This window comes from Balaenoptera acutorostrata, chromosome 14 (genome assembly GCF_949987535.1).
Source record: "Balaenoptera acutorostrata chromosome 14, mBalAcu1.1, whole genome shotgun sequence".
NCBI lineage: Eukaryota > Metazoa > Chordata > Mammalia > Artiodactyla > Balaenopteridae > Balaenoptera > Balaenoptera acutorostrata.
In genome coordinates, this window is record NC_080077.1 from 45,098,566 (window position 1) to 45,115,934 (window position 17,369).

The following is a 17,369-nucleotide window of genomic DNA, read 5'->3' on the forward strand; positions in this document are numbered from 1 at the left end:
CCAATATACACATTATAGGGGTACCAGAAGAAGAAGAGAGAGGAAGGGAGAGAAGCTTATGCAAAGATATAACGCCTGAAAACTTTCCTAACCTGAGGAGAAAGAAACAGACCCCCAGATACAGGTAGCCCAGAGTATCAAAAAAGATGCCTCTAAAGAGACCCACAGCAAGACACATTATTAAATTTTCAAAAATTAAAGACAAAGAGAATCTTAAAAATAGAAAGATAGGGACCTCCCTGGTGGCAGAGTGGTTAAGAATCTGCCTGCCAATGCAGGGGACACGGGTTCGAGCCCTGGTCTGGGAAGATCCCACATGCCGCGGAGCAACGAAGGCCGTGCACCACAACTACTGAGCCTGCGCTCTAGAGCCCACGAGCTGTAACTACTGAGCCTGCGTGCCACAACTACTGAAGCCCGCACGCCTAGAGTTCATGCTCCGCAACTACTGAAGCCTGCATGCCTAGACCCCATGCTCCACAACAAGAGAAGCCACCGCAATGAGAGGCCCGCGCACCGCAACGAAGAGAAGCCCCCGCTCACCACAACTAGAGAAAGTCCACTCGCAGCAATGAAGACCCAACACAGCCATAAATAAATAAATAAATAAATTTATAAATAAATAAAATTTTAAAAAAAAAGATAAAAGCAACTTATTATGTACAAGGGAACTCCCATAATACTATCAGCAGATTTTTCAGAAGAAACCTTGGGGACCAGAAGGAAGTGGGACGATATACTCAAATTGTTGAAAGAAGAAAACTGCCAATCAAGAATAATCAACCAAGTAAAACTGTCCCTCAGAATTGAAGGAGAGTTAAAGAGTTTTCCAGATAAACATATGCTGAAGAAGTTTATCACCACTAACTGGCCTTAGAAGAAATGTTAAAGGGAGTTCTTCAAACTGAAATGAAAGGATGCCAATTAGTAACGTGAGAACATATGAAAGTATAAAACTCACCAGTAAAGGTAAATATACACTTAAACGCAGAATACTCTAATATTGTAATGGTGGTGGGTAAATCACTTATAACTCTAGTATAAAGGTTAAAAGAAGACAGTATTAAAAAATAACTATACAATAATTTTTAATAGATACACAATGTAAAAAGACATCCACGTTTTCAAAATTTCCTGCTCATCAATACTTCCTCTGGAAACCAGTGAAGAATTTCTCCACCCAAATTAAGATATATACCAAAAAGAAGACAACATGAGATTCATGTTGCAGAGGGGACCCTCCCCATGAGAGAAAAGAAGAGTAAGTCAACAGCCATACCGTAGATCTAGATTATAACCAGTCAAAGGCTTTGGCAGGTTCCTCTTCAAGAAGATGAATTGTTAAGAATGTCTTATTAAGAACATCTTGTTTGAATGGATTAAGAGACTTACATAACTGAGTGACAGTCTGGTTGGTAATTAGTGATAAATGTATAGGAAACTAAGCAAATAAAGCAAAAAGGCTGTTATTAATCCTAGAGATAACAAAAAGTTGCACACAAACTGAAAGTAATCATAGTATATGACACGGTTCAGCTGTCAACAGCTTTTGCCTCCTTAAAGTATGCAAACACAATATTCATTCAATTAAAATCACAACATATCTATATTGGAAGGCTGGAGGGACAAGCAGTTTGTATGTGTTGGTGGTGGATGGTACGTGTGAGAGGTAGATGAGTGATGCATCTACAAGTCAAGGAATGCCAAGGGTTGTCTACAACCACCTGAAGCTAGGGGAGTGGCATGAGACAGTTTTTCCTTGGAGCCTCCAGAAGGAACAGAGACCCTGCTGACACCCTGGTTGCAGATTTCTAGCCTCCAAAACTGTGAGAGAATCAACTTCTGTTTGCTTTAAGCCACCTAGTCTGTGTTACTTTGTTACGGCTGCCCTAGCAATAATACACCGACCTTCAAGAATCTGACTTGTCGTCACTGCCATCTTGTATGCACCATCTTCCTGCTGCTGCCTGAACACGTGGTGACTCCCATTTATTTTAAAGAAATCCTCTAAGATTTTGACACCACCACATGCAAAAGCGCAATGAATTACCTGTGACAGTAAGTTTAAAAAGTGAGGGATACTTTAACAATGGCAAAAACGGTAATCAAATTGCTAAATCTTGCCACCCTGATGTTAGGAAGATACCAAAACCAAAATAAGGCCGACCTTAAGGTGCTAGGATACATGAAACAGTATTTTACTTTCTATTATGGTTTCCTCAGTAAGGTTAATATTTACCCAAGATTCCCACTTTTTAATGTTTTATCAGAATTTCTCTCTTTTACAATATGCTATTTCAAGGTTTTGCTGAAGTTGCCTTTCTAAAACAGTGAATGAACTGTTCTTGATTTTATTCTGGGTGCCAACTGGAAATAATGTGCTGCAGAATTTATTCCACTCAGCCCTGGAAACCTGAAATGTAATCATTAATCACAGACACATACTGTTTCCTAATGAAAAAACGACGCTTCCTAATATATTTTAGGAACAAGAACACTGAACACTAGAATTATGGAATAAGGAAGCCACCTCAAAGAGTGAAGCAGTCCCCTCACTGGAGATATTCAAGAAGAGGGTTATTAAGAAGGGATTCTCTGAATAGGAATCATGTGTTTATCACAATGTTAGGCAGAGTTTTCAAATTATAAATAACAAGCTATTAATAGATTGTGGCATGAATTAAGGGGTTGTGACAAGCATATTTTTAGTGGAATTTAATGGCATGGAATAGGAAATAGCAGAGTGCAAAGCATGACTTAAATGCAAGGGCTGATTCACACAACTTCTACTTATATATTTACATATGTAGAGTTAAAGTTATGTGTATATTGGGTTGTGATGTAAACTTTATTTCTTACTGTGGGTCACAGTCAAAAAAGGTTTGAAAGCCACTGTCTTAGAGGGTAAATGTGCCACCAAACAAGCAGCCCATCAGATGCATCCTGTAGGCAGAGAGGACCTAGGCCCAGGGCCTGCTCCAGTGCGTGGAGCTAGGTTGAGACTGGGTTGCCCCAAACACTTTCCAGCAGAGGATCTGGAGCCAACCATGAGGGAAAATCCATCATGAGTTCATTAGGAAGGAACCCAGACCACCAGAGAAGTTCAGAATGTTCAAAGAGGCCAGTAGACAGTGTATGACAGAGGCAGATGTGAAACACCAAATGGGTCCACACAGTCAATTCAAGAACGAAAAGTAATTTGTCACTGTGTAGAAAAAGAACAAGAAAACATTTCTCATCCCCCAAAACGTTTGTTTGGCTTTGAAGCCATTTATTTTCAAGAGAGGCAATGAAATAATACCTATGAACAGCACCTTGTACCAATAATGTTTATTTTATTTCATGTCCTGGGGACACAGTTTTAAAGAGTACTTCTTAATTTGGCAACGAAGTGGAAAAAGTCAGTTTAGGATTTTTCTTTGTGAATCATGAAAAATTTGGAGGATGTGCTATTTGCCATAAAATAGAATTAATGGATAAAGTAAATTTAGATTAAATGAGCCAAACTCGTGAGCTATCTTCAACATGCCGTGGGCATTAAATACTTCCCCGAGTTTTAGATCTAGAGTTATCTGTCATATGGAAAATAAAAGCTGACCCCACCCCAAAGGCTGAATGTAATCACATCTTCTTTAACCAAGTGACAGGCTATGATAGAAAAGCAAAGAGTAAAAGATTCAAACTGGCTTTAGTAATAGTGTAAAATCTTTCCCATGTCAACAGGTTCTCCAAAGAAGGTAAAATAGTAAGCTCCATATGGTTTTTCAAAATTATGGCCCAAAGTTTAGGGCAGAAAGATATTAAAGTTAATATAAAATTTTAGCAATATGTGTGGATTTATTCTTAACTCTCCCTTTCCTTAGATTTTTTTTCTTGGAATAGTGTATTCCCTGTAATTGAATCACAGAAATGAACTAAAAATTGCACATTAAATTGTTACAAACTCAAATTGCCATCCACACCTCATCAAGAATCTTTTTTTTTTTTTTTTCAACTTAAGAAGAAATAGCACGATTCTCTCAAGCTGATACTTTCCTCCTGGAGTGATGCCTACATGATGTTTCATTTTGGCTTCACATCCAGAAAGTCATTTGAGGACACCCAAGTGGCTCTTTTAGCACTTTACCTTTTCTTCTCACTCTTCTTGTTGTTATTCATTTATTTATTGTGATAAGCTTACTTTAATTAAATCTGACATTCTTTGAACTTTCCTTATACATTTTCCTATCATCCACAGAAACTACGTCTGTTGTACTTGAAAGCATATTTTATACTGGATAAATTTTATTTTTCCTGGTGATGACATTTTTTAAAGTCACAGTACACTTCCAGCAAACAGGAGGTAGCTAAAAATAATGCTGGAGAGACATGAACTCAACATCTCCTCTTGGGTCCACAGGCACTTCAAACTCAGTTGATCCAAAACCAAACCCGTTACTAGTACTCTCCAAGAGTTCCAAGTGTTGCAACCTCATTGAAAGGTCCCATGCCTCTCAGCATCCCATAAAAGAAAGTTCTTAGTCCTTCTTGTCCTCAAATATCATTGTCAAGTCATATATTGGGTCGGCCAAAAAGTTCATTTGGGTGTTTTCCGTAAGATCCTATGGAAAAACCCGAACAAACTTTTTGGCCGACCCAATACACGCTAATCCTTAAACCTTTCTGGAACCCATCATTTCTTTGCATTCTCAGAGCCCCTATTCCAGGCTGTCATCTGGATAAACACAAAAGGCCTAACTGGTCTTCCTGGTTTGACCTCTGCAATCTACTCTCCACATATGACCAGAGATTCTTCCTAAAACACAAATCTGTCACATGGAGAAACCAGCAGCCACTTTGCATCTCCTGATGAGAGAACAGCCACCACCTATGCTTGTGTCAAAGTGATCAAAACTGAGCTGGAGCAAGCCTCAGCACCCAGCTGTCAGTTCCTAGGAAATGCCAGGGGTGGAGGAACTCACTGAGCTGCATCTTGAGCCTGCAATCAACAACATCCAGACTGTGGGAAGCTGAGCAGGTCAAAGGGCCCAGATTCTTCCACAGATAAGTTGTAACAAAAATAAAGGGATGGAGGGGAAACTGCAGGTAAAAAAGACTTAAAAAACATTTAAAAAATGAGCAAGACTAAACTTGTGCCTAGGGATGCACAGTTGAATGAACTATAAAGAAACACAAGGACGTGACCGATGACCCTGGAAGTCAGGGTAGTCTTTGTAGGGACACAGGGAGCTGTGATTGGGACGAAGCTTACGAGGGGCTTCCCAGGGTGGCTGGCAACATTCTATTTCTGGAGCTGTGCTGTGGTTACCAGGGCGTTTGCTTTAAAATACTTTACTAAGCCACACGTTTGTTCATATGGTGTTCTACTTTTATTTTACAATGAAAAAGTTAAACACACACACACACACACACACAAATCTGACCATGTTGCTGCCCTGTTAAAACCCTTCAATGGCCTCATAGTTCTTGTAAGAAAAAGTCCAAACTCCTTCACGTGGTGGACAAGGCCTTGCGGCATCTGGCTCTCTACTCAAAGCCTCAATGCTTGCCCGTCTCCTCCCTACATTAAATTTTCAGTTCCTCAAAAGCATTCTGCTTCCTTCTGTCACGGCCTCTGAACTTCAGTTATTTCTACTTGGAACAATCAAACATGCTCTCTTTCCCCTTCACTGGGCTGATTCCTATTTGTCCTTCAGGCCCCAGGAGGAAAGCCTTCCCAGCGCTCCAATGTTGGGCATCCTGAAGTACCTCTCTGTCTTCCCATTACACACTATACTTTCTCAATCACAGCCTTTATCATCTGCATTAATATAGTCTGTTAGTTCATATTTTCCATAGATCAACAACAAGATGTATTAACTTGCCCTCAAATTTTTATATCCCAATACTAGCACAATGCCTAGACAAAAACCAAGTCCCATGCTTCATAACACCCTTCCCTTTACTATTTAATTCTTAGCGTGCCTCAGATCACATGGGGGACTTGTTCTTTGGCCTACTCCAAATGATCGTGATTCACTGAGTCTGGGCCAGGCCCAGGAATCTGTGTTTTTAAGAATACCTATATGATTCTGATGAAAGAACCATACTTTGAGAAAGTGTCCCATATCCAATCAATCTCTTTGTAGATTCTCTGTCCTACATCTCTCTCTTTCTTTTTTTTTAAATTTTTTGGCCGCACCGTGCGCCATGCGGGAACTTAGTTCCCCGACCAGGGATCAAACCCATGGCCCCTGCAGTGGAAGCATGGAATCTTAACCACTGGACCACCAAGGAAGTCCTGCCCTAAATGTCTCAGATTCATTCCTTCTTTTCCCCACTCTCACTGACTTAACTGTGGTCTTCATTTCCCCCCTAGACTAAAAAAAGCTTCCACCTAGTTCCCCTCCTCCTGATTCCTCTCCTCCAAGCCATCCACACACAAAGCTTCTAAACACAGGCTTATATGGGAAACACAATCGTCTGGCCCCTGACTATGGTTCCTCCTGCTGTCCTAAGGCAGCATGTTGACACTGGAAAGAAAAAGGCAGGATGGATGAGAGAGACTGTGTTAAACGTGGCTAAAACATGTTCTCTTGATGGATACAGCAGAAGGAAATGAAGAAGTAAAATGCCATTCTGAAGGTAACTAAGGTAAAAAGAACTACGCAGCTTTACAAGAGACTCCACGGACATACTCATGTCACTACTATTCTCCAGTAGTTATATATATCTCTCTATATAGCATTAGTAAGAACTTAATGTCAGCAAGGCCCTATGTCTTTTGTGGTATTAGAACTAAATACGTATCTCACTTAACAGACAAAGGCAACTTTTAAAAAACAATTATAGGGCTTCCCTGGTGGCGCAGTGGTTGAGAATCTGCCTGCTGATGCAGGGGACACGGGTTTGAGCCCTGGTCTGGGAAGATCCCACATGCCACGGAGCAGCTGGGCCCGTGAGCCACAATTGCTGAGCCTGCGCGTCTGGAGCCTGTGCCCCGCGACGGGAGGGGCCGCGATAGAGAAAGGCCCGCGCACCGCGATGAAGAGCGGTCCCCGCACCGCGATGAAGAGTGGCCCCCGCTTGCCGCAACTGGAGAAAGCCCTCGCACGAACCGAAGACCCAACACAGCCAAAAAAATAAATAAATAAATAAATAAATAAATAAGAAAATCCTTTAAAAAAAAAAATAATAATTATAAAGCATTATTGGAATAGAATACAGATATATATGCAGCACTTGCTAACTAACATCTTCCCTCAAGATACAGGGCAAGGAAGGCACAAAATTTAAACAACATGCTTAGCAAGTTGTTTGTTTTTCTTTCTGAATTTTATTTATTTTTTTATACAGCAGGTTCTTATTAGTCATCAATTTTATACACATCAGTGTATACACGTCAATCTCAATCGCCCAATTCATCACACCACCATCCCCACCCCCACACGGCTTTCCCCCCTTGGTGTCCATACGTTTGTTCTCTACATCTGTGTCTCAATTTCTGCCCTGCAAACCGGTTCATCTGTACCATTTTTCTAGGTTCCACATACATGCATTAATATACGATATTTGTTTTTCTCTTTCTGACTTACTTCACTCTGTATGACAGTCTCTAGATCCATCCACGTATCAACAAATGACTCAATTTCGTTCCTTTTTATGGCTGAGTAATATGTAAGAGCCAGACTGTAAAGTCGGTGTGGAACTTACTACATTCATATCTTTGCAGTATACATGGGGTGAGGGGCACAGGCTTAGAATCCCATCAGAAGGGGGATAAGGGTGCCTCTGGCCTTAAGCAGAGCTCCCTCAGACAACTCTGCAAGCCCACGCTGCATGTTTTATTAAAAAGGCAACAAGTGACACTAGAGGAACAGGATAGGAGAGAGCATTGCTCATCATGGAGACAGCTGAGGGTTGCACCAGTACTGCATGTTAGGCTCAAACAACAAACAGATCCCACAAGAAAACTAACGTTGCATCTCTTTCCAGCTGTGTATGTCTAGAGGTGTTATAAGTAAGTCTCACATTTGTTGTTAGAAAGAAGCGTTATTAAAACTATTTTATCCTCACTCAATTTGAAATAGATGGAGAGGAGTTTGCTTGGTGTGTATGAAAACCTGCACTAAGATGCTCAGCTAACCCACACACCTGACCTGGCCTCTCCCTGAGCAACTCCTCACCTGCTGTCTCCTGACACCAATCCTGGCCCAGTGTCTTCATCTGCAACGATGCTGGCAACAACCTGCTTATTAAATGGCGTGAAAGAAGGAAATTCCCAACAGCCAGGTTCCTAACACATGTGTTTCTGTAAATATTGAAGAATCTGAACATCATAAAAAGCCTTGCTGTCATCAGTTTTAGCCTTCTGTTTCCAAGGATCTGCAGCGGGGTAAAAGCAGTAACTTTCTTCAGATCACAGAATGAAAGGAACAGAGAGAAAAAGAGGCAGAAAGAGGAGGGGGAAGGGCAGAAGGAAGAGAAAGCATGAAGGAGAAAAAGCCAGGGGAATTGGGGGCTGGGTTTTCGGAGAGCCTGCATTTGTTTCACGGGGCCACTGGATTTGCTGCCTTGAATCCAATGGATTCCGGGTGCGCTCCGGGCTACGCCTCCCGGTCTTCACCACTGTAAAGCCAGGAGAGGAAAACCTGATCTTTTTGCTCCCGGTGCTGTGGCCCCACATGTTGGGGCCCAGCTACATCCTCCCCCACTTTGATTCCCAGCCTTGACATGCAATTTAGAGAAATAAGAAGCCTGTGAAACAGCTGTAGGGAACTGCATTTGGAGACCAGCACGCCGCGCTGAGAAACATGGGCGCACTCTTCATTTTGGAACGTACAGGAATGAAACTGATTGGTTGGGCTTCCCTGGTGGCGCAGTGGTTGAGAACCTGCCTGCTAATGCAGGGGACACGGGTTCGAGCCCTGGTTTGGGAAGATCCCACATGCCACGGAGCAGCTGGGCCCCGTGAGCCACAATTGCTGAGCCTGCGCGTCTGGAGCCTGTGCCCCGCAACGGGAGGGGCCGCGATAGAGAAAGGCCCGCGCACCGCGATGAAGAGTGGCCCCCGCTTGCCGCAACTGGAGAAAGCCCTCGCAGGAACCGAAGACCCAACACAGCCAAAAATAAATAAATAAATAAATAAATAAATAAAAGAAACTGACTGGTTCATTTCGATCTGCCAGGGGCTCTTCTTTCTCTTTTTTTCCCCTCACTTTATTATTTTTTTAATGTTTTATTTTGCAAATGGGCCCTCACATGTCACTCTCCAGAAGTTTGCAATCCACAGGCAAGGGAATTAATACAAGGTCTGTTTGCGAATAAAATTATAATTACTTCTCTGTCCAAAAGTTCAACTTTCTTTGTTTCCCTCATCAGTTCTGAATTCCTGTAGTTGACTGGCACCAACGCAAGAGTGAAGTAATTTCTTTCCTCTGTGATTTATTTTCTGATGATAAGTAAGCAAAAATACTATAAAGAAAGGGAAAAGAATGATGCAAAATGAGTACTTCTCAAAAACACAACTCCAGGGTGAAAGTAGGTAAAATGGAGTCCTGTGTGTCAAGAAACTTAAGAGTAGGGCTTCCCTGGTGGCGCAGTGGCTGAGAGTCTGCCTGCCAATGCAGGGGACACTGGTTCGAGCCCTGGTCTGGGAAGATCCCACATGCCACGGAGCAACTGGGCCCGTGAGCCACAACTGCTGAGCCTGCGCGTCTGGAGCCTGTGCCCCGCAACGGGAGGGGCCGCGATAGTGAAAGGCCCGCGCACCGCGATGAAGAGCGGCCCCCGCACCGCGATGAAGAGTGGCCCCCACTTGCCGCAACTAGAGAAAGCCCTCACACGAAAACTAAGAGACCCAACACAGTCATAAATAAATAAATAAAATAAATAAAGTATTAAAATAAAAAAAAAAAAAAAAAAAAAGAATAAAGCTACATGGTCATATCTATTTCTGTGTAATAAAAATAAACTTTTTAGTAAAACTATGTGTCAGGAACATAATGCTAAGAGCTTTACATGCATTATCTCATTTAATCCTTGGAACAACATATTTGCATGGGAAGAATCATCCACATTTTAAAGATAAAGAAAATGAGGTTTACCGAGGTTAAAAAAAACCTGCTAAAGCCTAATAAAATAGCAGAGTCAAGACGCAAGTGCACCTCTGCCTCCAAGGACTGCTATGCTAGGCCCCTTCTCCAGGCTTTACAAGGTTTAGACAAAAGCCTTGAAAAGCCCACTGCTCAGAAATGCACGTTGGATAACTATGTGCTGTCAACAGAGGTTGAACAACAAATCTTTTCTGTTATAATCACTGTTCAATGCATTCATCTCTTCATAGTAAGTGAGATATGGTCAACTTACCTTTATCTTTCTTAAGTGATTCAGGTGTGTAGTGTTTTCCAGTAATCATTTGAGTGAGTTTTTTATGTTTGTTTTTAGCTATATAGAAGATCACCGTAAGAACATGCAGAGCAGTATAATACCCAAGCTCACAGAACCCATCAATCATGAGCGCAGCTGAGATACACAGTGTATAAAGAGGCTACCTGATAGATACATGGTCATTTCATTTTTCTGCATATTCAAAATTCTATTGAAGGACTAAGCTAGACTAGGAAAAAAAGTGGCCTGCGGCTAAACCGTATGTCCATCCCTTCTACCTCCACCCCGGTTTTAGTGAATTTCACTTTGGAGCATCTCCAGGGATGCTAGAGCATTCATTCATTGGGCAGAAATCTACCTGATACTGTGTTAAGTGCTGAGGGATACATGCATGAGCAAAACAGACCCGGTCCTGCCCTCAGTCTAGTCTAACATAAAAAAGCCAGCACTGTGCAATTCATCACACATGCAATGGAAGGATGTTCATGAAACTATTGTGCAGGTTCCTCATGAAAACTCCAGGAGAAATTTCTTTCTGATCCTTGGGTCAAGAGTAGTAGTTCTGTAGAGAAGCTGATCTACTTTTAATCCCATGGACACTCTATACTTCAAAACTAATTGAGCCTACTTTCTTTGCTGTTAAAAAAATTCAGGGCCCACCTGTGGCCCACTCACCCATGGGACATAAGATGCATTTCAGTAACTGTCTCATTGCTAGTCTAGCTGATGTCCCTTATCTTTTTCTTTCCTCCTTTCTTTCTCAGATATTTCTTATTTGAATATTGTTTTTTGTTTCCTTAATCTTTGGGGAAAAAGGTATAGTAGAAAAAAGTAAAAATAAATAAAAATATACACACGTATGAAAATTTTAGGAAAGTAGAGCAATGTCTGCTGACTCCAAAAACTCCAAAAATTTGACTTTTTGGAAATCTCTTCAATCTTGACTAAGAACTGTTTTTATTATTTTCCCACCTGAAAGTTTAAGCTCTTGGAGAAAAAAAGCTGATGGAGAATTTTTAGTTATTTGGAATCCAATAATGTTCTCTTTTTAATTACGTAAGGACTGAATGCAGAAAGCAACTATTTATAAATGAGAATACCCCCATGTGCCAACTGACGTATACAGAACTTGCTCTGGTGACTAGGTGATACTGTATTAAAAAAATGAATTGACTTTGAGTGTAATAAAATGCATTTTCTATTGTTACCAGCTCTAGATTTATGACCTCAGCTCATTAAGCTTTCTTAAAGAAGTTGTCTGATTAAGTTCTAATCACGCTTTTATATAACACAGAGCCAACTATAACCCAAATCCTAGCTTTCATCAGGAAGATGAGATCTATAGGGGACTTAATTCAAAGGTCAGAGACATTATTGGTGATGCTGAAAATAATTTGCCATTTTTTATACAGGTTAAAATAATATCTTTTTAAATTTGATTTTTAGAACTAAGAACAATTAAATTACTCTGTTACTTTTACTGTTATGAAGGATGTTATGAAGAATGCATGACATTAACAGAAGGCAGAAGAACAAAGGAGAGAGCTTCTGAGAGAGAATATGGGCATCTCCGCAAAAGCAGATACAGTATGTAGACATGTCTCATCTTTCTGTGGTGCCCAATCATCTGGGTACTCGCTGACACACAGAATTATAATGTCAAAAGAAGAAAGTTTTGCATGTTGTTATTTTTCAATCACCACCATCATCATTATCAATCTATGAGATTCCCTTTCCACTTTGTAGTACATTATATCAGATGAACACATAAGATCAGTATATCATTAGATAATATTTTCCACTTAAGTTTTCCAATGGCCCTAGACTCTTAAATAAGTGAATCTACAGGTGTGACCTTTTAGCTCTTTACTTCCAAACTACTCAAATGGTATATGTACAACTGATTCACTTTGCTGTACACCTGAAACTAACACAACACTATAAATAACTATACTACAATAAAAATTAAAAGAAAAAAAACCAAAAAAACCCCAAAATACTCAAATGAAATGAATCACATTAATAAATCTGTATGCATGTATATCTCAGATGTACTTCTTTTGAATACCAGACAAAAGACACATCACTGTTACTTTCCCCTAAGCCGTCATGATTGGTGTTACCATCAGATTCTTATATGCCAAAAAAAGGGCCCAGGGGAGCATTGCTGAAAGTTTTAATGGAATAAAGCCAAAGGAATATGTTATGAGTTAAACAGATGCTCTAGTTTTGAAAGCAATTTGGACAAAGATAAGTAAAATCGCCAAATAAATCCCAAACAAATACTATTTCCTTACAGCCTACATACACTAAATTATAAACTAAAGGATCTAAGTACTAAGCAAATATCAGTAAGAATAATTATCATTATTCTCATTATTCTTATTTATTGAAGGCTTACTATTTGATAGGAACTGTGCTAAATACTTTACATTATCTCATTTAATCCTCAAATCTTTAAGTCATGAATAAAAACTAATAAGATACTCCAATAAAAATTATTTAAAATTTTTTTTAAATTTAAAAATAAATAAATAAATAAATAAATTTAAAAATCCAGATAGTCTTGAATTCTGCTTAATTGAAAAACAAAAAACTAACGAACCCCTACTATTAAGTGATCCTTACACTTAATTCTGAGCAGAGAATATAGTCCTAGCTTAGGTTTCAAATACCCAATGTTTGCAGCTCTTACCCTAGGTGCAAATTTTAAACTTACTGGGCTATTTTTTTCATCACTGAATCCCCAGCACCTAGCATGGTACATGACATACAACAGATGCTCAATAAATGTTTGTTAATTGAATAAGTGAGTGGACACAATTTAGTCACTGGTTTTCAAAGGCGTAGAAAGGATCCTCACGGAATATGACAAATGTATTAAGTCTGGTGAAGCCATTGTAGGAAGCTTTTAAAATTAATTAATTAATTAATCAAATTAATTGATTAATTAATCAATATTAATTATTGATCTCTTTTTTAATTACAAAATAATGGCTATATTTCACTGCACTGTACAATATATCCTTGCTGATTATTTATTTTATACATAGTATTTTTTTTTAAAAACATCTTTATTGGAGTATAATTGCTTTACAACAGTGTGTCAGTTTCTGCTTTATAACAAAGTGAATCAGTTATACATATATGTATGTCCCCATATCTCTTCCCTCTTGCATCTCCCTCCCTCTCTCCCACCCTCCCTATCCCACCCCTCTAGGTGGTCACAAAGCACCGAGCAGATCTCTCTGTGCTATGCGGCTGCTTCCCACTAGCTATCTATTTTACGTTTGGTAGTGTATATATGTCCATACCACTCTCTCACTTTGTCCCAGTTTACTCTTCCCCCTCCCCGTATCCTCAAGTCCATTCTCTAGTAGGTCTAGTAGGTCTGCATCTTTATAAATAAGAGTCAGTCTTTTATTTTCCTCTGAAACCAAATATAGGTGAACTATGTCCTAAGACGATGACAACGACCACAATACACTTCTCTGGGCACAGTGGGGACATATGATTTAGTTGATTTAAATAGGAACAGTTGAACTACCAAAACATTTAGCAGTGTTTTAAGTGGTCAGAAAGTGATTGATTATATTCAACTACAATTTAATAAAAATGTAAGGGTCTAGGGGTTGGGTGTGGTTGCTCTTAAAAAGTTAAAATTTCCATAAAATCATTTAAAAGTACAACCTAGTAACAGTACTTGCCAAGACAAAAATGTTCCAGTAGCTCAACTTTTATGCTAGGATCACTTCTGGAACTAGAAACCAGATGTAAAGGTAAATTCTCAATTTCTGACCTTCATCTTCTAAGAGGTCTAGGGAAAGAAGTCAACTGTTCAGCTCTATTAAATCACAGACTGGCTTTTGGGTTACTGGATAACGGCATAGAGGTATACCTATTTTTATCAATACTGCCATGAACAAAGTACTAGTCCTCTAATAAATTCCTACACAACTCCACAACCAGTAATTCTGAACTTGTAGAACCTATGAAAATGATCATTTTTATTTATTTTCCTCATCATAGGAGTCTAATCCTCTCTAATGACAGCATTCATTTAAGTTGGTATTTATATGCCTGAATGTTTTATATCATCATAATACAATTGCACTGGTCCTGTGAATTCTCTTAATGCGATTGTATTTGTACTAAAAAAATCTCCATTAAAAAGTGGTACTTCACAGTCAGCTACTCTTTCATGAAGTGAAACAGATGGCTCTCTGGAACATTTTCATCCGTATCTTATTCTGTCAAATTTCACTTATCTATCTAAAACAAAAAGGACTTTAAAAGTACCCTTATAGACAACAAAGGTTTTCTTCCCTAAAGTAAATATGGTTGCCACTTTTTAACTAACTGTACAATGTCAAGTGAGTAATTATAACACTTGATAATAGAAACTTATAAGTCAAATATCCAATTTTCATACATCTTTATTTTCTTTCTTGGTGTCAGGAGTAGAATGAGGTTAGTCAAGAACAGAAACTATGGCATACACGGCTCAGCTTTGAAACAAATCAAATAAAAAGGTTCTTTCCAACCTAAAATATTGTAAGCTTCAAAATGATTATACATACCTCATAACAAGCCTTAAAAAAATAAGCTCTGATACGGATTTAATGTCAACTCTTCCAAAATCTTTTTCGTTTAGAAATTCCAGAAACTCCTTCAAATTCTATAAGCAAACAACATTCTTTACCATATTGGCAGAAATTTAGGAAGTATTAAATTTACTTACCATACTGGCAGAATTCAGGAAGCTTGCAAGCTACCATTATTCACCCTTATGATATCTGAGATGTAACTCTTCACAACATTAAATGCATCACTGATTTTTCTAAGTATTTAGAAATGAGCTCTCTCCAACCCTATGACAAGTATCAGCCTACATAATTTTAAAAGGATATTTCATACAGTTTGTAATTTTTTTTAGTGTAATTGGACCATGTGTATTAAAACACAGTTTAAATAAGAATACCCGCAGAATCCCTAGTTTAATTAATTCATCCCATACCTTTTGGAAGCAGGTAGACACATTAATTATACACAAATAAAATAAATTTAAGCTAATCAAGAAGAGACAGGAAGTTTGTTCTCAAATCTTGAACTTCTGAAAGTAAATTATTACATAATTAGAATTCCTCACACAATTATACCACAACATTGGTTTTCCTACAGGTTTGGGCAATTTGCTGGTTACTGGATAAGATCTTATTTATAAATTGTCAGTTAATCCTATCACACTTACTTTTGGCTCCTAATTGTCCTAAAATGCAAAGAAATCTTAATTGGCGGAAATCTCTTGCTGGCGAAAGGTTTTAACCACTTGGGGGTCAATCAGAACCTAAGGCCTGATGATGGTAATACAAGGCTGTTAAACAAGGGGGAAAGAAATCTCAACAATCAAGATGATACTATTTACTCAATGCAGCAAATTATTTTTTCTTTGGTTAGGTTCTACCTAAATATTTGTCTTCTAACTTTAAACATGGAAGTTACTAGGTCTTTTGAAACTAGGGACCATTCGTAAGCCACTAACAACACAAATCACAAGTATCCTTTCCCCTTGACTCACACACACACACACACACACACACACACACAAGTATGTGAAAATCTGGCCTCTGAGATTTCATTGACTATGAATTCATTTTTTTAAATTGCAGAGTTTAATACAGTAAGAAGAAAAAGACAAAAATCTACCAACTAGGCTGAGCTGCCATCCTCTCCATGTAGTCTTTGGCCATATCTCGGGCTTCAATGTTCTCAGGATACAGCACGCAGAACATGGCCAAGGCCCCCAAGTTGTTGCCGTAAATTTCATTCCAGCGGGCGCTGTACTCCTTGGGATCCCAGGGAGGGAGGTACTCCAAGGGGCTGGACAGCATGGTGTGCACGGCCTCAGTGAGCCGGGCGGCAATGTGCTCGTGGGAGCTGGCAGCCCTGAGCTGGAGCTTGGCCACCTCTGCCCTGGAGAAGTACAGCATTGGATGGCTGTTGTAGTTGGCATTCATAAAGGGAATCATGACTTCTGGGTTCTCGTCGGTGACGTAGGCTGACACAAAGCAAAATAAATATATGAAAAACACACTGGGAGCCCCCCGTGTGTGAGTCCTCATCGTGGCATCAGATCTCCAAATCTCCAAGGCAGCCAAACCATCTTCGAAAGATCCTACAGGACGGAAAAGAGAAGAGGAGGATATGTCAACCAGGGGACCATAGTGAAGTAGGAAATACGTGGTAGGTAGTGACCTTGCTTACTATGAAAATTAAGCTTATGAATTTTTACACTATTCAAAAATACAGCAAAAATTTGAACTAGGAAGAAACTAATCATTTAATTAAGTCATTAATTAATTACACGTGATAACAACAGACATATTCATTGTGGAAAACAGAAACTTTGGACTTGGGAAAACAGTATAATATCTGCTCGAGTAGAGAAGAAAAACTCCTGTTGACATTCTTCTCACATTTTATCACACAAAAAACGTTTTGATTTTATGGTATTTTTGGACATTAATATGAAAACCACAGTAACCAAAAGCTTGTGATGAAATATCGTCTGGGAATCTGAATGGACGTTAGGGGGAAAAAAAAATAAGAAAATCCTGTCTTAATACAGCCTCCTTCACTCTAAGTTCTCCCCTCTTCTCAGCATTCTCCATTCTGAACCAGGGATTAGGATCAATACATCTATTTGAATGTGAGCAGACAAAATATTATGAGTAAGGCTAAATATTCTCTTTGTGTCAGCAGAAGGTGGGGACAACAAAAGCAGGGTAAACATCTGCTAAGCCCATGCGTTCCCTGGGCTGACATCGGCAGGCGTGCAGGGCAAGATCAGACACGGGGCTGCGGGGACTAGAGACTGACATGCCTTCATTCAGAAAATAAAATTCCAGAATTAAAAGGCTGAAAGAACACGTGTGCATTTTCCCCTTATTATTTGAAACTACTGTCTACTTTTTCATTTTGCATTCGGGATTTTGGTGTCA

At 39.4% G+C, this 17,369-nt stretch overlaps 1 protein-coding gene across 4 annotated transcripts in view; it reads right to left on the reverse strand.

The window, feature by feature from the left end:
- The window catches only part of DSE (dermatan sulfate epimerase), a 71,056-nt gene that overhangs the window by 22,025 nt on the left and 31,662 nt on the right, over nt 1-17,369 (reverse strand). For 3 of the 4 annotated variants that reach the window (XM_007190737.3, XM_057527838.1, XM_057527836.1), the window contains exon 2: nt 16,075-16,543. In XM_007190737.3, coding sequence (XP_007190799.2) covers nt 16,075-16,490 — 416 coding nt within the window. In that variant the 5' untranslated portion in view covers nt 16,491-16,543. Of the gene's footprint in view, nt 1-16,074; nt 16,544-17,369 lie in introns of those variants that run through there. The other variant, XM_028168729.2, reaches the window with a different exon arrangement.